The sequence below is a fragment of the Chiloscyllium plagiosum genome, unplaced genomic scaffold (genome assembly GCF_037043375.1).
Source record: "Chiloscyllium plagiosum isolate Xiang-an unplaced genomic scaffold, Cpla_swu_hap1 HiC_scaffold_31, whole genome shotgun sequence".
NCBI classification, from domain to species: domain Eukaryota; kingdom Metazoa; phylum Chordata; class Chondrichthyes; order Orectolobiformes; family Hemiscylliidae; genus Chiloscyllium; species Chiloscyllium plagiosum.
In genome coordinates, this window is record NW_028270169.1 from 12,594,494 (window position 1) to 12,616,461 (window position 21,968).

Below are 21,968 nucleotides of genomic sequence, written 5' to 3' on the forward strand. Positions count from 1 at the left end.
CAGCTCCAGTCCATCTGAATACAGTGTGCCTCAGCTCCAGTGTAAATACAGTGTGCCTCAGCTCCAGTCCATCTGAATACAGTGACCGTCAGCTCCAGTGTGAATACAGTGTGCCTCAGCTCCAGTGTGAATACAGTGTGACTCAGCTTCAGTCCATCTGAATACAGTGTGCCTCAGCTCCAGTGTGAATACAGTGTTCTCCGCTCCAGTGTGAATACAGTGAGCCACAGCTCCAGTGTGAATACAGTGTGTCTCCGCACCAGTCCATCTGAATACAGTGTGCCTCAGCTCCAGTGTGAATACAGTGTGCCTCAGCTCCAGTCCATCTGAATACAGTGTGCCTCAGCTCCAGTGTGAATACAGTGTGCCCCAGCTCCAGTGTGAATGCAGTGTGCCTCAGCTCCAGTCCATCTGAATACAGTGTGCCTCAGCTCCAGTGTGAATACAGTGTGCCTCAGCTCCAGTCCATCTGAATACAGTGACCGTCAGCTCCAGTGTGAATACAGTGTGCCTCAGCTCCAGTGTGAATACAGTGTGACTCAGCTTCAGTCCATCTGAATACAGTGTGCCTCAGCTCCAGTGTGAATACAGTGTTCTCCGCTCCAGTGTGAATACAGTGTGCCTCAGCTCCAGTGTGAATACAGTGTGACTCAGCTTCAGTCCATCTGAATACAGTGCGCCCAACTCCAGTGTGAATATAGTGTGCCTCAGCTCCAGTGTGAATACAGTGTGCCTCAGCTCCAGTGTGAATACAGTGTGCCTCAGCTTCAGTCCATCTGAATACAGTGTGCCTCAGCTCCAGTGTGAATACAGAGTGCCTTAGCTCCAGTCCATCTGAATACTGTGTACCTCAGCTCCAGTGTGAATACAGTGTGCCTCAGCTCCAGTGTGAATACAGTGTGCCCCAGCTCCAGTCCATCTGAATACAGTGTGCCTCAGCCACAATGTGAATACAGTGTGCCTCAGCCCCAGTGTGAATACAGTGTACCTCAGCTTCAGTCCATCTGAATACAATGTTACTTAGCTCCACTCCATCTGGATACAGTGACCCTCAGCTCCAGTGTGCCCCAGCTCCAGTGTGAATACAGTGTGCCTCAGCTCCAGTCCATCTGAATACAGTGTGCCTCAGCTCCAGTGTGAATACAGTGTGCCTCAGCTCCAGTCCATCTGAATACAGTGACCGTCAGCTCCAGTGTGAATACAGTGTGCCTCAGCTCCAGTGTGAATACAGTGTGCCTCAGCTCCAGTCCAACTGAATACAGTGTGCCTCAGCTCCAGTGTGAATACAGTGTGCCTCAGCTTCAGTCCATCTGAATACAGTGTGCCTCAGCTCCAGTGTGAATACAGTGTGCCTTAGCTCCAGTCCATCTGAATACTGTGTACCTCAGCTCCAGTGTGAATACAGTGTGCTCCGCTCCAGTGTGAATACAGTGAGCCACAGCTCCAGTGTGAATACAGTGTGTCTCTGCACCAGTCCATCTGAATACAGTGTGCCCCAACTCCAGTGTGAATATAGTGTGCCTCAGCTCCAGTGTGAATACAGTGACCCTCAGCTCCAGTGTGAATACAGTGTGCCTCAGCTCCAGTGTGAATACAGTGTCCCTCAGCCTCAGTCCAACTGAGTACAATGTGCCTCCGATCCAGTGTGAATACAGTGACCCTCAGCTCCAGTGTGAATACGGTGTGTGTCAGTTCCGGTGTGAATACATTGTGCCTCAGCTCCAGTGTGAATACAGTGAGCCACAGCTCCAGTGTGAATACAGTGTGCCTCAGCTCCAGTCCATCTGAATACAGTGTGTCTCAGCTCCAGTGTGAATACAGTAACCCTCAGCTCCAGTGTGAATACAGTAACCCTCAGCTCCAGTGTGAATACAGTGTGCCTCAGCTCCAGTGTGAATTCAGTGGCCCTCAGCTTCAGTCCATCTGAATACAGTGTACCTCAGCTCCAGTGTGAATACAGTAACCCTTAGCTCCAGTGTGAATACAGTGTGCCTCAGCTCCAGTGTGAATACAGTGACCCTCAGCCCCAGTGTGAATACAGTGACCCTCAGACCCAGTGTGAACACAGTGACCCTCAGCCCCAGTGTGAATACAGTGACCCTCAGACCCAGTGTGAATACAGTGTGCCTCAGCTCCAGTATGAAAACAATGAGCCTCAGCTCCAGTGTGAATACAGTGTGCCTCAGCTCCGGTCCATCTGAATACAGTGTGTCTCAGCCCCAGTGAGAATACAGTGTGCCTCAGCTCCAGTGTGACTACAGTGTGCCTCAGCTCCAGTGTGAATACAGTGTGCCTCAGCTCCAGTCCATCTGAATACAGTGTGCCTCAGCTCCAGTGTGAATACAGTGACCCTCAGCCCCAGTGTGAACACCGTGACCCTCAGCTCCAGTCCATCTGAATACAGTGTGCATCAGCTCCAGTGTGAATACAGTGACCCTCAGCCCCAGTGTGAATACAGTGACCCTCAGCTCCAGTCCATCTGAATACAGTGACCCTCAGCCCCAGTGTGAATACAGTGACCCTCAGCCTCAGTGTGAATACAGTGACCCCCAGCTCCAGTCCATCTGAATACAGTGTGCCTCAACTCCAGTGTGAATAAGTGACCCTCAGTTCCAGTGTGAATACAGTGACCCTCAGCTCCAGTCCATCTGAATACAGTGTGCCTCAGCTGCAGTGTGAATACAGTGACCCTCAGCTCCAGTCCATCTGAATACAGTGACCCTCAGCTCCAGTGTGAATACAGTGACCCTCAGCCCCAGTGTGAATACAGTGACCCTCAGCTCCAGTCCATCTGAATACAGTGTGCCTCAGCTCCAGTGTGAATACAGTGACCCTCAGCTCCAGTGTGAATACAGTGACCCTCAGCTCCAGTGTGAATACAGTGTGCCCCAGCTCCAGTGTGAATACAGTGACACTCAGCTCCAGTCCATCTGAATACAGTGTGCCCCAGCTCCAGTGTGAATACGGTGTGCCCCAGCTCCAGTGCGAATACAGTGACCCTCAGCTCCAGTGTGAATACAGTGTGCCCCAGCTCCAGTGTGAATACAGTGACCCTCAGCTCCAGTGTGAATACAGTGTGCCCCAGCTCCAGTGTGAATACAGTGACCCTCAGCTCCAGTCCATCTGAATACAGTGTGCCCCAGCTCCAGTGTGAATACAGTGACCCTCAGCTCCAGTGCGAATACAGTGACCCTCAGCTTCAGTGTGAATACAGTGTGCCTCAGCTCTAGTTCATCTCCAACCTTAATTTCACCCATTGCTTGTTTGAGCAGCATTATACCCAATGAGGGCCAGGTTACCTTCTTTTGAAAACATGCCACAATCCTCGCAGAACACGTACAATTCCAGTCCACAATTTTAAAAAGCTCTAAATGAAAGAAAAACATAGTCATTACAGTGGAGACTACACAGATCACGGTCTCAATCCAGAGCCAGCAGTGAGTTAATTGATGATTCTCAGACAGTGATAGTGATAGTGCAATTAGTCTCACTAGCTCGTAACTAAATAACGTAAAATCAGAGTGGATTTGTTTCCTTCATCACTATCTTTGGAGTTTAGAAGAGTGAGAGGTGATCTCATTGAAACACCCAGGATTCTTAAAGGGCTTGGGGGTGGGGGGGCGGGGGGTCAGTGCTGAAAGGATGTTTTCCCTCATGGGATAATCTCGGACCAAAGGGAGTAATCCTACAGTTAAGGGGCACCAATATAAGACTGAACGGCGAAGATTTCCTTTTCTCAGAAGGTTGTGAGTCTTTAGAACCCCTTTCCTCAGAGAGCTGTGGGGGCAGAGTCCTCGTGTGTATTAAAGACTGAGATAGATTCTTAACCAGTTGGGAATTATGATTACAGAGAAAATGTTGGAAAGTGTATGTGAAGAAAATCATATCAGGCATGGTCCTATTGAATGGCGGAACAGGCTCAAGGGGCTGAATAGCCTACTGTTGTTGTTATTTCTTATGATCTTACTGTCTATCCAAAGACCTCCCTTTGAGCTACATATGTGCAGCAGCATTGGGTTCTTCATTGATATACTCCATGGCCACCTAGAAGACTAGAATACAAGGTCAGGTTGAAGAAACATTACACTTTTCCAAAGCCCTTGTGAGACCAGACCTGGAGTACTGTGTGCATTTCTGGGCATCACATCCTGGCAAGGACAATCTAACCAAAATGGCGATGTCGTCTCGGTTTACCTGAAAAAAATCTGAATTCCAAGGATGACACTATGAGGAGAAATCACACAAACTTTTATGTTCCCGGGAATTTAAAATGGTGAGGCATGACTTGATTAAAATGTTGAAGGTATTGAAGAGAACAGGGACGTTGATAGACCAAGACTGTTTCTCACTGATTGGGACGTCCATGACTGAGATTTAACTGGAAAATTAGCGCCAGATTCTTCAGGAGTGAACAATATTAGAAGTCACATGACCCTGGGTTATAGTCGAACAGATTTACTTGAAATCACAAGCTTTTGGAACGCTGCCTCTTCATCAGGTGAAGCCCTGAAGAGCCTGTTGGTCTATAACCTGGAGTCATGTGACTTCTGACTTTGTCTACCCCAGTCCAACACCAGTTTCTCCACTTCAGGAGAGAGAGCCTGAAATACTACACACAGAGAGTAGTTTTCAATGGAGGTGATGGACTACCTGGTGAAAAGTCAGTCATAGGCATGTGTTTCCTTTTTTAGTGACAGCCTGCTGCGTTATGTGGAACTCCGGTATTTAATCTGTAATCACTCACATGTGTTGTTCATTGTGTTCAGGAGAGTGGTCCCCATGCTGTTGTACAATAGAGGACCCCATTACTTGCGATTTCCATTCCTCTGACGAATTCTCCTGAATGACCGTGGGGTAACTTTGTTGGACTTATTCCAGAGCTCTCAGAGAGGAGTTATAAGAGATGCTCCAAATTAAAACAAGATGATGATTGCGTAGAGCAGGAGAAACTGTTTCCCCGATGTTGGGGCAGGCAATGGGGGCAAGGTCAGTTTGCAGAGGAGTCGCATTCAAAATCATTCGCAAAAACACGCGAGTAGAGACAAGAAGTCTTTTACTCAGCAAGTGTATATGGTCTAAAAGCATGGTGGAAACAGATTCACCAGCAACTTTTAGAATATAATAAGATAAATACTTGTAAAGGACATTTTGAAGGGCTATGGGAAAAGAGCAGGCATAAGGTTCAAACGAAGGGTCACTTTCGAAGAACCAACGCAGGTGTAATGAGCTGAATGATTTCATTTGCTTTTGTGCTCTTGTGTTTCAGAATGCTTAGTTAAATGATTTTGAAATTCTTTAGCTCATGTTGAATAAGTAAGCGTTTTGGAATATCAGCTAAACTAGTCTTGCCTCTTTGATCTTTGTGATCACTTTTTGTTGGCCACCAGAGTTTTTCAGAGTTGATCTTGCAGTAGTAATTCCAAAGTATTTGATAAATTTATCACTACTTTGCCAAGAGACATTCTGCTTAGATTGAGAACTTGAGGTACCAGGCTGCAAGCCAAGACTTTCCCAGGATTTACATTACAGTCAAGCTAATCATTAATTTTATCATTCATTGTGAAACTGTGTGACAGGAAATACCTCATAGCCACATCTTATGTAATAATGTTTGGATTTCTGCACATTGTTGCTATGTCAGGGGATCACAGACCACAAGACGTGGGAACAGAAATAGGCCACTCAGCACATTGAGTCATTGAGTCACCATTCACTGAGATCATGGCTGGTCTGATTATCCTTACCCCCACTTTCCTGCCTTTTCCCCAGAACCTTTGCTTCCTTTGCCAATTAAAAATCTGTCTAACTCAGCCCTGAATAGACTTAATGACCCAGGCTCAATAGCCCTCTGCAATAAAGAATTCCATCGATTCACTCCTCTCTGACAGAAGAAATTGTTCCTTATCTCTGTCCTAAATGGGTGACCCCTTAACACTGAGATTATGTTATTTGGTGATAGACTCTCCCACAAGAGGAATTAACAAACCAAAGGAGTATCCATGGGCACCCGCATGGGCCCCAGCCAAGCCTGCCTCTTCGTAGGATATGTGGAACAGTCCATCTTCTGCAGCTACACTGGCACCACCCCCCACCTTTTCCTCTGCTACATCGATGACTGTATCGGCGCTACCTCGTGCTCCCATGAGGAGGTTGAACAGTTCATCCACTTTACCAACACCTTCCACCCCGACCTCAAATTTACCTGGACCGTCTCAGACTCCTCCCTCCCCTTCCTAGACCTCTCCATTTCTATCTCAGGCGACCGAATTTAAGGTCAGGGTGGAATGTGTTGGTGAAGTTGATGAATTGCTCAACCTCCTCGCGAGAGCATGAGGTGGCGCCAATGCAGTCATCAGTGTAGTGGAGGAAGAGGTGGGGAGTATCCACGGACAAGGGCACCAAAACTATTCATAGTTATTCTAATTGTGGTCTGACCATTTCCTTGTATGGTTTTTTTCAAAACCTCCCCACTTTTATACTCTATTCCTTTTGAAATAAAAGCCAACATTCAATTTACTTTCCTGTGACCTACTGAATGTATGCTGGGTTTTTGTGGTTTATGCATGGGCACTCCCAAATCACTCTGTTCTGTCGTCTTCTTCCATTTTAAAAAAATGCAACTCCTGTATTCTTTTTGTCAAAGTACATTGCCTCACATTTTTCCACATTACGTTCCATCTGCCAAGTCTTTGCCCATTCATTTAACTTGTCTATGTCCATCCGAAGTCTCTTTGTGTCACCCTCACCACCTGCCCTCCCATTTATTTTTGTGTCATCCACAAACTCAGCGATAGAACATTCACTTTCCTTCTCCACGTCGTTAATATATATTGTAAATACTTGCAAACCTAGTGGCACTCACTAGTTACAGATTGCCATCCTGAAAATGCTCCTTATCCAAACACTCTGTCTTCTATTAGTTAGCCAATCCTCTGTCGATGCTAACTTACCATCGTCAACACCATGAGCTCTTATTTAGTTAAGTAGCGTAATATGAGTAGTACATCAGGATGGGCATTTGAATGATCTTAATTTGTCCATCAGAAAAAGCCGACAGTCACCCGAGCTATTGATCGAGTACATACCTATGTTTTTTCCTGATGGTTTCAATGGTTTTATTTAATCTGTGTTTGATTATGATGGCTGTTAACTGATTAAGATGGCTATAGTCTGTAGACAGGCACACGGAATTCACATCACAGGGAGCTGACCTGGGCTCGGTCAGGGATGATGCGTGTAAGATTAAAGTTAATTAAATGAAAATGCTGTGGATTTACAATTGGAGTGTCCTCTGAGTTAAATCTGGGAAATAAAACATGCAGTAAATCAGTGAATACACCTTACCTTATCTTATATTTATCTATTCAGAGTGTAAAATATCTCTCTGACTTCAGTCTGAAGTAGAGTCATGGAGGCTTACAGCATAGAAAAAGGCCCTTTGGCCCATTGAATCTGTGCCATAAATAACCACCCAACTGTTTTAATATGACTGTCTGGTTAAATGGTATGTGCCTTGCCTTAATTGTGATATTTAAAGTCCAATTCTGTTCCTGATTAATCCAGTAAACAAAAGTCATACTTGGGAAGAAATGGACAGGAGTGCAGGAGCTCCATTTTGAGGTGTATAAGACAGTGTGCATCATTCACAAATTTTACTGTTAATTTTGTTTATCTCAGTATCATTTGTTCTACTTTTCTCCCCAGAGGTTGGCACCATTTAGCTGCCTTCTCTAAAACACAGAGATCATAGAATCCCTACAGTGCAGAAGCAGCCATTCAGCCCATCGAGATCACACTGACCCTCGGAAGAGCAACCCACCCCAGACCCATTTCCCCCAACCCTATTCTCTGTAATCCTGTATCTCCCATGACTAATCCAGGTAACCTATGTATCCTTGGGCACTATACCACAGGCAATCCACTTAACCTGCACAGCACTGAAGGAATGCTCCAGTGTGAGAATTGCTTAGACTGAGACATTAAACAAATGCTCTCAACTGAATGTAAAGTTTCCTTGATACTATTTCAATGAGGATCTGGTGAGATCTCCTTGGCATCCAGGCTGATATTTATCCCTCAGACATTGTCTGTGGGAGCAATGTGAAAACTGTTTCCTACGGTATAATGATGACTACCCTCCAAGGTAGTCTTTAGAGATTTTCAGGGTTTCCTGAGGCACCGTGTTGAATAGAAAAATCTCACTTTTACCTCTGCCCCACCTCCAACCCTTAAAGCTTTCTTTGTTATTTGATGAACCCGATGCCTGTCTGATGGTGCCAGGTCAGAACCCTGGGTGGCTTTAGAAGGACAACGTCTCACATACGTTTCACTCTCCAGTTCAACATTTTACCCACTTTATTGACTGCTGCTCTTCAGCCACTGAATATATTCAGAAGCAGTATTTCTGCTCTCCAACCTTTACATTTTAGCAATGAGAAGGAAGACTTGCATTTACATAGCAGTGCAACGCCACACAGTCATGGTGGAGAGTATGGAGACACAACTTGATCTCCCAAGGTTATGCACTTTGGCCGGAAGAATAGAGAAGCTCAATACTATTTAAATGGCAGAAGCCACAGAACAGGGGGATTTGAGAGTCCTCATCCATAAATCATAGAAGATAGTGCAGAAAAGGTTCACTCAGCTAATATCAGGTATGAAGGGATTTTCTTATGAGAGGTTGAGTAGGTTAGGTCTGAACTCATTGGAGTTTAAGAAAGGAGACTGTACTGAAACATAGATGTTCTAAGGGGGTTTGACAGGGTAGATGTGTGAAGGTTCTCTCCCACTGTGGGACAGTAGAGACCAGAGACTGTAACCTCAGAGTAAGGGGGGGGGCACATATTTAAGACAAAGATGAAGAGGTTTTTCTATTCTTAGAGGGTATGAATATTTATAATTCTTTACTGCTGAGGGCTGTTGAGGCTGGGTTATTAAGGATACTCCAGACTGAGTTTAAAATCAGTGAGGGGAATCAAGGGTTTTGGGCGAAAGCTGGGAAAGTGGGGTTGGGGATGATCAGATCAGCCATGATCTCACTGAAAGGCAGAGCATAATCGATGGGCTGAAAGGTCTCCATTTCAGCCTTCAAAGTTCTTGTTTGAATATTACCCCCACGATCTGCACTGGCCGCGTCTCCACCTGCGCCCACGCCCTAGGCTTTCATGCTCAACACAGTGGCCCTGCAAGTCATCGCGACATAGCCCCCGCGGGCTCTGCATTGCCAGCGACGGTCGGGTGTGGGCCCAACGTTCCAGTGCCATCCATTTTCAGGGCTAGTTGATTTGGCAGGTGACACAATCTTACAAGGTTACTCCAACCAACAACATGATTGATATATCTGCAAAAGATAAACTGATGAGGATGAAGTCAACTGTGTTATTCCCTTGTGTTATTTCTGTCATCACAGACATAGGCCTGTTCTGTCAACTGTGTCATTCAGGACACAGCTAATCTGATCAGTAGCAGTACTACCAAGCCCCTCTTACCAATGGACATAGAGGCTTCTAACCAAAATAGATTATGCACCCTTTCTACCTTCCTTGTTTGATGCTGTTGGTGTTCACTATATAGTAGTTTTGTTCATTGTCTGAGGTTAGATGATAGGTGATCATCAGCAGATCATTTCCTTGCTTGCCTTTACCAGAAGCAATAAGCTTGATGGAGTCTGGGTTCAAGGCTGAGGACATCTATGGCTACCTCTGAAATAATTCCACAGAGGCTGGTATCCTGTCACCTTTATTTACACACGGAGAGTCCTTGACACTGATCCTGCTCCCTCAGAGCCAGCTCTCAGAGTGAACAGAACCTCCGAAACTCCTGTTTTTTTTGGTTTCATTTTTGTTCTTTTTTTCTCCCCCACACCCATGGTGTGTGTGTGCAGGTATGGGACACAGTGAAAGGTGCACGAATCTTTATTCACTTTCCACCACCAGGAAGAAAGGAAACATCCGAGTGGCCAGTGACAAGCAGTGCCCTTCACATCAAAGGGCAATGCCGCGTGATCAAACAGTGAAGGGCAGGGGAGGGATTAAATCAAAATAGAGTTGGAGGGGAAAATAATGCACTCCACTCCCTGTGACGCCCACCTCTCCCTGAACAACTCCAGGGTACAATCCTGTTTCTATCTGTCAGCCAGGGCTCCCTGATTGCACCAGGTTAACAGCCCCAATCAGGGAACTCCTATTCTCTGAGGTCCAACTGGCTGACCTTGTTATAATCACTATACCTATCTTCCAAATGATTCTATATAACTATCCCCAAAGTGGAGCCCTGTCTGAACAGTAAATATATCAAAGGTTAGTGATGAAGGAGTCCGGATTAAGTGGTGTGTGTAACTGAGACTGTTCCTGTCTAGTCTCAGACATCCACGCTGACCAATGGTGGCAGCTATTCTTGACAGGATTGGAAAAGCTGTTGTTTCGACCTTAAACCCGAATACTGTCCATCTGAGATTTCAACTATTGATGAAATACTTGGAAATTGGTACATAGCTGTTTGTTGGTAATAATTCATTTTTATTATTTATCTAGTAGTTGATTGGAGTTCATCAGTAAGAACACATTTCTGAGTGAACTTTGGCCTCACGTTGTCCTCTGGTCACACCTTCACTATTCCTGCTGCATGAGTAACCGTGATCTGCCTGGGGTTGTTCCCTGGGGCCTACATGTCCTTTGAGAGAGTGAAGTGTATGACCAGTCCAATGGCCAGGACCAGGGGTCCTGAGAGGAAGACTAGCCCACGGCGAATGATCAGTTGTTTTGTGGACAGGATTTCTCCGGCTACAGTAACTCCAGTGTCCACAATGGAAGCCTCATCCGTCACTCGGTGCTCCTTTATCTGTGGTTCCGATTGACAAACATCAGGAATCAGATTCACTGCTCTGTTTCCTGTGTCCACATCTGTAAAGGAAAGTGACATTGAAACGTTGTGAGTACATGGTGACACCAGTGGATCTGATTGTTTTTAGGTGGGATGGTGATCAGCCAATGATCTCCTCCATGACTCCCAGTCACCCACTGGGTCTTTGTACGGAAGACCAATGCTGTCAGAAATACAGTGGCCAATGTAACCCTGGACTCAGGTTTGGATTAATTCAACACAGATGCTCTGTATTCATTGTCTATTAAAGGTTTGTTGTACCATCCTCCTGGGCTTAAGGAGGTGTCACACCTCACCACCAAAGAGTAGACTAATATGCCCTGATGTATTTATGCATTGCCCCTATCCGTTTAAGGGATTGTTACATGGTAGTTAGCTTCATTTTGTTTCTAAGGAGCAAATATGTTTCCACATCTTTATGATCTGTTTCAATTTCTACTTGCAGTTGATAACTCTCCATAAGAGTTCACAGAATCCCAACAGTACAGGGAAAGGCCATTCAGCCCATTGAGTCTGCACCAACCCTCCAAATAGCATTCCATCCTATCCATGCATACTGCAAAGGCAATTTATTATAGTCAGTCCAACTAAACTACGTGTCTTTGGACTATGAGAGGAAACTCACACACAGAATGTGGGAGCTCCACATAGACAGTCACCCAAGGCTGGAATCGAACCCAGGTCTCTAGCTCTGTGCTAACCACTGAGCCACTGTGTCACCATTGAGTTAGACAAGTACTGGGTATTGTCAGAACTGTTAACATGAAACCATGCGGTCACTCAGTCAGCAAGCTGACCAAAACTGGCAAAAGTTCAGCAACCAAATCATTAACCATCAAACATCACAGATCAGTTTGAGCAACTGATTGATCATAAGTTAGATCGTTGAGCACTGTAATCAATACATTGACTGAATGATTTTTATTCATTCACAGGATACAGACATCACTGACCAGACCAGTATTTATTGTCTGCCCCTAATTCCTTACAGATGTGTGTAAGAGTGAACCACATTGTGGTGGGTCTGGAGTCACGTGTAAGCCAGACCAGGTAAGGACTGCAGGCCCCTTCCCTGAAGGATGGGATTTTCAACAATGGCTTAATGGTCATCATTAGATTCTTAATTCCAGACATTTACTGAATTCAAGTTCCACCATCCACCACGGTTGGATTCAAACCCAGGTCCCAGAACATTAGCTGGCTCTCGGGATTAATAGTTGGATGATGCTAGCTTGAGGACATCTCCTCCTGTCAAGAGTAAGAAGGAAATCAAACAGTTTTTAAAAAGGTGGAAATGTATTCACTCCTTTGAATCAAATGAATGAATTGAATCAAGTTAAAATCTAATTAAATAAATTAGCACACAGCAGTCCTTTCAATAGCCTTTCACTCCCTTGTACACTGTGTCTACTTTCAGCTTCCTGGGGACTATATAACTTTAGCCATGTGGTTTTAAAGTTACTGTCTCCTGTTTGACCTCCATGAGGGCTTCAGGGAGTGAATCAGATTCGGGTGCTGAATTACAGCATCTGTGGCAGTGGGAATTTCGTCAACACCATTCAGTTTAATAGATGGGCTAGAATTGTTCCAGGGATACTCCCCTCCAGTTACAAAGATAGATTAGAGAGTTTGGTACTATTCTCAGAAAGAAGAAGACTGAAAGGAGATCGGAAAGAAACGAGAGATTTGGGTCGAGCAGGTAGGGAGTAATTGTTCCTGCTTGTGAAAGGATTGAGAATGAGAGAGCACCGGTTTAAAGTGATTTGTAAATGCAGTAAATGGAAAAAAGCTGTTGTACAGAAGTTGTTCAGGTTTGCAATGCACTGCCTGGAAGTGTGGTAGCAACAATTTCAAATGGAGCATAGAAGACAACATGGGCTGAGTATTTGAATTAAATCAATGCATAAGGGAACAGGATAAAGGCAGGATAATGGCTCTCAGTAATAATGCTGGTTGAAGAGCTAGCATAGACACAATGGGCTGAATGGCTTCCTGCAGGTAAAGATCTGTAATAAATTGTCACTTTGCATAATTTGATGAACATACACTACGAATGCTTAGCGTGTAGTCATATTTGCTATTAAGCAGTGATTTAAAGACAGCACAACGTTCCTGTTTACCTGTTGAGATATCCCGCATTTGACCACCAGAGGCACTGTTTGAGGCATCCACATCTTGTACCACACCTGCATTAACCAGAGCCTTTCAACAAAGCACACAACAACATGACAACAGATGGATAGGTTGGAAATTAACTGATCACTAATAGTACACTTAATCCACTCCAGAGACCTAGCGTTTCAAGGAGAGAGCCCAGTGACCTGGAGTTTCGTGCTCAGCAGCAAAGCAAAGATACTTATCACTAACCTCAAAGAGCTCTGCCGAAGGAGATCTATCAAACTAGGAATCTGGCCATAACTGTGGCAGGAAATTCTCTAACTCTGGACTGGAGTCAAGAAAATGGCTTGGAGTGCAACAGAATTGATGTCATCGAGCCAGTAGGGAACACATTAAACTGATGAATTGACGCTCAGTGAATCAGGAAAACACATCAAACTGGTCACTGGGAAATACATGTATAAATGTATTATGATAAACTAAAGATAAACTGACGTTTAGAGAAAGAAAATAATTATAAAACTGTGTGAAAGTTGCTTTATCATTTTGGAAACTTTTGACATTCCACAAAGATAAAGTTAGCTTTTCATTAATTCTGATTCTTGTACATTGATGTAAACCCAGTTACACCTTATTATAGTTTTCAGGATTTTAAAACTAGTGACTAATGATGCTTGTAAAAGAGCTCAAGAGGAGATAAAGGTCCAATGATATTATTGCACGTCTGTTCATCCAGGAAGCCCTGCTAATATTCTGGGAACCTGGGTTCAAATCCCACATGGCAAATGGTGGAATTTAAACTCAATGTTAAAAAAGAAATTAGAATTAAGAATTTGCTGATGACTGTAAAATTATTGACAATTTAGGAAAGACTGATGTGGTTCATTAATGCCCTTCAGGGAAGGAAATTTGCCATCCTTACCTGGGAAGGGCAAGATTCGTGAACCGTGGATGACAGGAGAAATTGTATGACTAGCCAAGAGGAAAACGGAAGCGTACGTAAGGTTCAGGCAGCTAAGGACAGAATGGGCCCTGGAAGAATATCGGAAGAGTAGGACAAGTCTTAAACCAAGGAATCAAGCGAGCTAAAAGGGGTCATGTAGCTTTAGCGAGCAGAATTAAGGAAAATCCCAAAGCATTTTATTCTTATATAAGAAGCAAGCGGGTAACTAGAGAAAGGATTGGTCCACTTGAAGATAATGAAAGAAGGCTGTGTGTTGAACCTGAGAGAATGGGTGAGATTCTGAATGATTAGCATCAGTGTTCACTGAGGAGAGGGACATGATGAATGTTGAGATTAGAGATAGAAGTTTGATTAGTCTGGATCACGTTGGCATAACTAGGGAAGATGTGTTGGGTAGGCTAGAGGTTATTAAGGTGGACAAATCCCCAGGACCAGATGGGATCTATCCCAGGTTGCTGAGGGAGGCGAGAGAGGAAATAGTTAGGACCCTGACAGATATTTTTGTGACATCCTTAAATACAGGTGAGGTGCCAGAGGACTGGAAGGTTGCTCATGTTGTCCCCCTGTACAGGAAGGGTAATAGGGATATTCCGGGTAACTATAGACCAGTGAGCCTGACGTTGGTGGTGGGAAAGTTGCTGGAGAGGGTACTGAGGGATAGGATCTATTTATATTTAGAAAAGAATGGGCTTATCAGTGATAGGCAACATGGTTTTGTGAAGGGGAGATCATGCCTTACCAACGTAATAGAGTTCTTTGAGGAAGTGACCAAGTTGTTAGATGAAGGAAGGGTTGTTGATGTCATATACATGGACTTTAGTAAGGCATTTCATAAGGTTCCCCACTGTAGACTAATGGAGAAAGTGAAGTCACATGGTTGCAGGGTGTTCTAGCAAGGTGGATAAAGAACTGGTTGAGCAACAGGAGACAGAGAGTAGTAGTTGAAGGGAGTTTCTCGAAATGGAGAAAGGTGACCAGGGTGTTCCACAGGGGTCAGTGTTGGGGCCACTGTTGTTTGTAATATACATAAATGATCTGGAAGAGTGCCCTGTTGGTATGATCAGCAAGTTTGCAGATGACACAAAGATTGGTGGAGGTGCAGAAAGCATAAGGGACTGTCAGAGAATACAGGAGGATATAGATAGACTGGAGAGTTGGGCGGAAAAGTGGCAGATGGATTTAAATCCAGACAAATGTGAGGTGATGTATTTAGGCAAGTCTAATTCTGGAACGAATTATACAATGATAGCCTTCTTCACTATCCTATCTATCTGCGACTCCACTTTCAAGGAGCTCTGAACCTGCACTCCAAGGTCTCTTTGTTCAGCAACACTCCCTAGGACCTTTCCATTAAATGTATAAGTCCTGCTAAGATTGGTCAAGAAGGCATATAGTATGCTCACCTTCATTGGACGGGGTATTGAGTATAAGAGCTGGCAAGTCATGTTAATATTGTACAAGACATTGGTTCGGCCGCATTTAGAATACTGTGTATAGTTCTGGTCGCCACATTACCAAAAGGATGTAGACGCTTTGGAGAGGGTGCAGAGAAGGTTTATGAGGATGTTGCCTGGTATGGAAGGTGCTAGCTATGAAGAGAGGTTGAGTAGGTTAGGTTTATTTTCACTAGAAAAAAGGAGATTGAGGGGGGACCTGATTGAGGTTTACAAAATCATGAAGGGTATAGACAGGGTGGATAGAGACAAGCTTTTTCCCCAGGGTGAAGGATTCAATAACCAGAGGTCATGCTTTCAAGGTGAGAGGTGGAAAGTTTAAGGGGGATACATGTGGCAAGTACTTCACACAGAGGGTGGTGGGCGTTTGGAACGCGTTGCCAGCAGAGGTGGTAGAGGCAGGCACGACAGATTCATTTAAGATGCGTCTGGACAGATGCATGAGTAGGTGGGGGGCAGAGGGATACAGATGCTTAGGAATTGACCAACAGGTTTAGACAGTATATTTGGATCGGCTCAGGCTTGGAGAGCCGAAGGGCCTGTTCCTAAGCTGCAAACTTTCTTTGTTCTTTGAACCTGGTCTTACCAACATGTGACTCCAGACACACAGCAAAGGCCCCCAGAGATGGCCAATCAGGAGGCTGGAAGAACACAGCAAGCTTCCCTCAGAGATAGCCTTGCAAGCCACTCAGTTCAAAGGCAGCTCATGACAAGCAATAAATGTTGGCCAGCCAGCACCATCCATATCCAATTAGTGAACAAATTAAATCAAATTCATGAATGCAATTTATAGTATGTAGGTATCTCTGACTGGCAAGAACAGTTATGTAGTGATTGTAACAAGGTCAACCAGGTGGACCTCATAGAATACGATTTCCCCAATTGGGTCAGTTAATCAGGGATTCCTGGCTGACAGATATAAACAGGAATGTCAAGAAAAAAAAGATAAACAGGAGTGTCAGGGGGTTCACCCTGAGAGCTGGATCAGTGTCAAGGACCCTCCACATGTAAGTAAAGGGGGACTTGGTGACGGAATACCAGTCTCTGTGCAGTTACTCCAGTTTGGACTGTTATGCTATTCTGCACGTGGTATGGATTCTTGAGGTTTAAAAGGAGTAATCAGTAAAAAAAAAGTTTACACTTTTCCATTTGGAGGGATAGTAACCCCTGCTGGTCAGATGAAGAATGACAATTGGAGATATGTGGAAGATGCACTGACTGTTTTGCCAACTGGCTACAGAACACAACACGAAGAGACAAAGGGGTAGAGAGAGAAGCAAAACAATTGCTGCAGTTAATCAACTCTATTTTCTTACCTCATCAGATGCTTTATTCCAGTTGATTCTGTAAATCAGTGTCAGAAAGAAAACTAACTGTAAAAGCACACAAATGAGCATTCCACACCAGAGACCTGCAAGATATCAAAGGTGCAGTGAGTATGGGGACAGCACTGACTGGTAAGTATTCCTTCCACTCATATTTATGAAACCCTTCACCTTTATCGGATGACTGGTGTCAGCCTTCATGGCTATACTTGACCACCTTTAGCCTCAGCACTGTGGGATCTGTGCCATGAGGGGTCCAGCCTATGGATTCCACTCCTAATCGCAATCCACCATGTTGGAATTTTCCATGTGTGGAGTTTGGGCCAGGCTCTTGTCTCAGCCCAGCTTGATGCTCACCTCTGGCCAATATTCCAATGTCAATGGTCACAGATGGAACTAGCCATGGGGGGATGGTACCCTAGCTAGTGGCACAGAGTGACATTGATCTCAGAAACTACACAGGGGCTGGTTAGACTCACATGGCACCCCAATGGGGGAACAATCACAATGTCATTGTCCTTCCACTGATCCCAAAATGGAATGATATCCTCAGTACTTTACTGAGAGTGGGCAGAATATAATCATTTCTGGTAAAGAACAAAGGGGAAAATCAAATAAAATTCGTACCAAACACACCAAGTTTTCCAGCAAACATCAGAGAGACTCCAATGGGAAACCCAATTAGATAGTAGCCAATCAGATTGCCGATAGCTCCTAGTTTTTGTCTTCCAGCTCCTCTTAACACTCCACCACATACACCCTGCAAAATAGACACACAGAACATAATCACAGTGATTACGTAGACTGTGCTGTGGTTTCTATAGGAGGGAAGCATCTGTGTTTCCTTTGTGCTAGGTATGACTCCAGCCAGCGGAGAGTTTTCTCCCTAGTTCTCCTTATTTTCCATCTAAATTAAGGAGAAATTGTTCAACTCAACAGCACCATGTGGTGGTAGGTTCCACATTGTTACCAGCCCTCCAGCTGAAGTGATTTCTCCTGAATCCCCTATTGGAGTTATTGGTGACCATCTTCTATTTATGGCTCTGAGTTTTGGCCCCGCCCAGAGGAAAGTCTTCCATAAACATACCCGATTCAATATGTTGGTAATCTGAAAAACCCCAATCAATTCACACCACTCCCCTCTTTGGTTATACCATTGAGACCCTGAAATACTCACCGATATAGAATCAAACAGATGAAAAGTAGCAGATAGTGGAATCACTTCTGCAACCAGCTGAACAATTTCTCTGGAAAATGAAAAGAGGGTTGGCAAAGAGCATTCACACGAGTTGGTGAATATGTGTTGATGAATGTTTAGGTTTGAAGGTTTGTTTTTACTGACTTGTCACTGGTGAAGACATGACCCACCACAGTCCTTATTGCTCCAAGTATCATCGAATTTATCAAGGAGATACACACTGTGGGGGAAAAAGAAGTCTCGTTAGCAAAATCTATTCAAAACTCCAGATAATGTTTTAGAAGAAATTTGCCAGTCACCATTTCTTCCTTTTTCTCATTTCGAACCTCTCCATCTCCCCTCTACTTTTCCTGGTGGAACCTCTCTATCTGCATTCGGTTTGGTGGATACCTGACACTGCCCATTCCTGTCCTGAACTTGCTCTAATGGGTTTTTATTTGTTCTAAAGTTTTGCGACCTAGTAAGGCGGGCTATTGTACCTCCAGCTTTATGTTCAAACTTCTTCCTTCAACCATTTGACTGCGGTAGGAGGTAATGTCGTTTGATTTGCTCTCATTCCCCTTGTCAACCTCACACCCTGGAACAGTAACAGTGACTGATCTCCCCTCCCCAGCCCTCGGTAATCCAGGTTGTTGGGTTTCAACAAAATCTAATCTGAGACCAACTAACTTGGCAAGGATCAGGCATTGAGCATTCTGTGTACAGGTATCCTGTCACCAAGTCACCCTTTATTTACACATGCACAGTACACTGGCTGTGGCCAGCCAGCTCTGAGACAGTCCCCGAACTGAGGAGATCAGGAATCTCCTGTTTATACGGGGCTCCCTGATTGGCTCAGGTTAATAACCCCAATCAAGGATCTCCTAGTCAATGAGTTCCACCTGGCTCCAATCACTACATAAAATATTAATTAAAAACCAAAACGTCAGGAAAGCTAAGCAAACCAGGCAGCAACTGTGGAGCGAGAAAGGAAATCAATGTTTCAGATTGGTGACAATTCATTGGGACTGACAAAGAATAAGGGTGGATAGGTTTGAAAGCTGAAGGAATACAGGCAGGAAAAGGGAACTGTGAGGATGGAAGGAAAGGGAATTTCTGTGTCAGAGTTGGAGACAGGAGAATCCTTTAGATCAGCCATCAGTCTGCAATTAACCTCCAGGCCTGGCCTCACAAACAAACAGACTTGTTTGGTCTGTCCTTTTCCCACAAGTTGTTACACAACGTTCAAAGGTCATCCTTCCCAATTGACAGTTTCAAACCCAAATTGATAAAAGAATAAAAATAAATATTTCAAAAATCAGTGAGGGTTCTAACTGAAACTGTTCCTCCAACTTGTCTTAAAATTTGTAGTTTTTTTGTGAGGTCTATCTTGGCAGCTAAATGGGTTTATGTTTATTTTAGGCTTTTGTGACCCAGTAAAGTGCACAATTGTACTCAAGGTTTGTGTTAGAAATTTCTGGAGGTTTATTTTAAGCTTAAGGAATATAGCCATAGCTTAGAGAGAATTCTTTTTTTCAATTTGTTTAAGGCAGTTCTGCAAAGTCCTTCCATGGACAGACACATACGCACACACATACGCACACAGATATGCAGATACACAGATACACACACATACGCACACAATATATGTTCCAGTCTAGGAGCTAAAGGAATAGCTACCTGAAACTAATTGAGGTGTTAGAGAAAGAGGTTTTGACATGAATACTGTACAAGGATTGTTGTTGTGTCCTGTATAAGGGATTAACTTTAATTTTCGGGTTGTTTTAGAACTTGTAAAGGAATGAATTATACTTTAACTTTGTTTAAAACTCTTTGAATTAGTGTTATATGCATATAAATGAGTTTATTGTGTTTCATTTTCATTTCTTTTGTTTAATAAACGTTAGCTTTACTTTTGAAACAAAATCTGCCACTTTGAGTTATTGTATTTCAGTGACATACCCCTGGTTAAAATCAAAGCAAAATAAAATATGATTTATCAAGCTGGATCTCAATCTGGGATCTGACTTTTCCAGCAACATGAGTTGGAATCATAACAGTGTTTTCAAAGGAATGTCCAGCACAGCTTTAAGAGCAGCTGCTCTGGAGAAAGAAAATGTCCCTGAGCTGTGACTTCAATTCCCAGTCTAGAAAACCAGATAATCCTTCCCTGCAACTCGCATATAACACAACGGCTGGAGGAAGAGTGCCTCATCTTCCGCCTACAAACCCTCCAACCACAAGGGATGAACTCAGATTTCTCCAGTTTCTTCATTTCCCCTCCCCCCACCTTGTCTTAGTCCCAACCCTCAAACTCAGCACCACCTTCCTAACCTGCAATCTTCTTCTTGACCTCTCCGCCCCCACCCCCACTCTGGCCTATCTCCCTCACCTTATCACCCTCACCTTAACCTACTTCCACCTATCGCATTTCCAACGCCCCTCTCCCAACTCCCTCCTCCCTACCTTTTATCTTAGCCTACTTGACACACTTTCCTCATTCCTGAAGAAGGGCTCATGCCCGAAACGTCGATTCTCCTGCTCCTTGGATGCTGCCTGACCTGCTGCGCTTTTCCAGCAACACTTTCACATCTTAATGTACAGTAAAGTTCATTAGCTCTGAAAAATATATCTCTATCCAGTTGCTTTAAAAGAAATCACCATGATCACAGAAATACTGATAAGTTAATCATTACACCCTTCATTTGCACAGGGAAACTAATGGGCGGCATGGTGGCACAGTGGTTAGCACTGCTGCCTCACAGCGCCAGAGACCCGGGTTCAATTTCCGCCTCAGGCAACTGACTGTGTGGAGTTTGCACGTTCTCCCCGTGTCTGCGTGGGTTTCCTCCGGGTGCTCCGGTTTCCTCCCACAGTCCAAAGATGTGCAGGTAAGGTGAATTGGCCACGCTAAATTGCCCGTAGTGTTAGGTAAGGGGTAAATGTAGGGGCATGGGTGGGTTGCGCTTCGGCGGGTCGGTGTGGACTTGTTGGGCCGAAGGGCCTGTTTCCACACTGTAATGTAATCTAATCTAATCACAAACTCAAAATTCAAACATAGAGAGAGTTGAGATTATAATATAATTTTAAGGATCCATCACAGCATCTACAGGGCATGACACAGCTTCAGTCATAGTTTGGTATGAATTAGCTGATCTGGGCTAGGAATTGGCTGGGAGTGGGGATTGTGTGGGGTAGTAGAAATTATCCAATTGGTCTCAGTGTCCCGATGTGAGGCAGAGTGAGAGGGAGTGGAATATATCCAGGATTTCATTTATCCTCAGCTTTCCATCGAGATCTTAGTCCAGTCATTTCCTACTGCTCCATTACACAGTCAGTAGGAGAGGTCTCTGATGATGGTTTTATTCAGTTTGCAATTCCATTAACAATTCTCCAATAATGAAGCAGCCTACACAAGGATCTGGATAACAGCCAGCCTTGACCTGGTAAATGACAGGTAATGTTTACACCACAGAAGTGCCAGGTTAATCACTATCTCAAGGATAGGACTTCCAGCCAGGTCCCTGTGACCTTTGGTGGCAAGACCATTGTTGAATGGTTCCTGGAAGTTTGCCATTACCCACACACATAGTTTCTGTAATTATGTTAAAACCTTGGTTCGGAGAACACAGCAGTGAGTGGGCTACCTGGTTATTAAAGCCTCTCCATTATCTGCTCAAATCAAGGGTGTGATCGAACACTTACCAGTCCCCAGGTATAGCCACAACAACACTCAGCACCTTCTAATACTTGATTGTTCCCCTGGTGTCAGACTGAACTCTCACCATTTTCGCTGTTTCTACATTGTGACTGCAATGTGTAGAATCTGGGCAATATAGCAAGCTGCTAGTGTTACTCAGCAGTGTCTCCACCTCCTGCTGCTGCTGCCACAGCCAGAGACACCATCACCAGCAAATGGCCATCCAACTCTCACACCATCCTGGCTTAAACTTTGTCATAGTCACTGGGTGAGAATCCAAGGTTTCCTGTTGAACATCATTGTGGCAGCCCCAACACTTTCCCAGGGAAACCAAGAGGACGAAATGCAA

General features: G+C 44.3%; 1 protein-coding gene across 1 annotated transcript in view; it reads right to left on the reverse strand.

The window, feature by feature from the left end:
- Positions 1-10,189: 10,189 nt before the first annotated feature.
- LOC122563932 (multidrug and toxin extrusion protein 1-like) overlaps positions 10,190-21,968 on the reverse strand; it is a 38,780-nt gene continuing 27,001 nt past the window's right edge. The window contains exons 13-18 of the mRNA XM_087977252.1: positions 18,085-18,160; positions 17,920-17,989; positions 17,370-17,502; positions 16,734-16,828; positions 13,002-13,083; positions 10,190-10,901 (exon numbers count right to left, since the gene is read on the reverse strand). Coding sequence (XP_087833378.1) covers positions 10,663-10,901; positions 13,002-13,083; positions 16,734-16,828; positions 17,370-17,502; positions 17,920-17,989; positions 18,085-18,160 — 695 coding nt within the window. The 3' untranslated portion in view covers positions 10,190-10,662. The remainder of the gene's footprint in view (positions 10,902-13,001; positions 13,084-16,733; positions 16,829-17,369; positions 17,503-17,919; positions 17,990-18,084; positions 18,161-21,968) is intronic.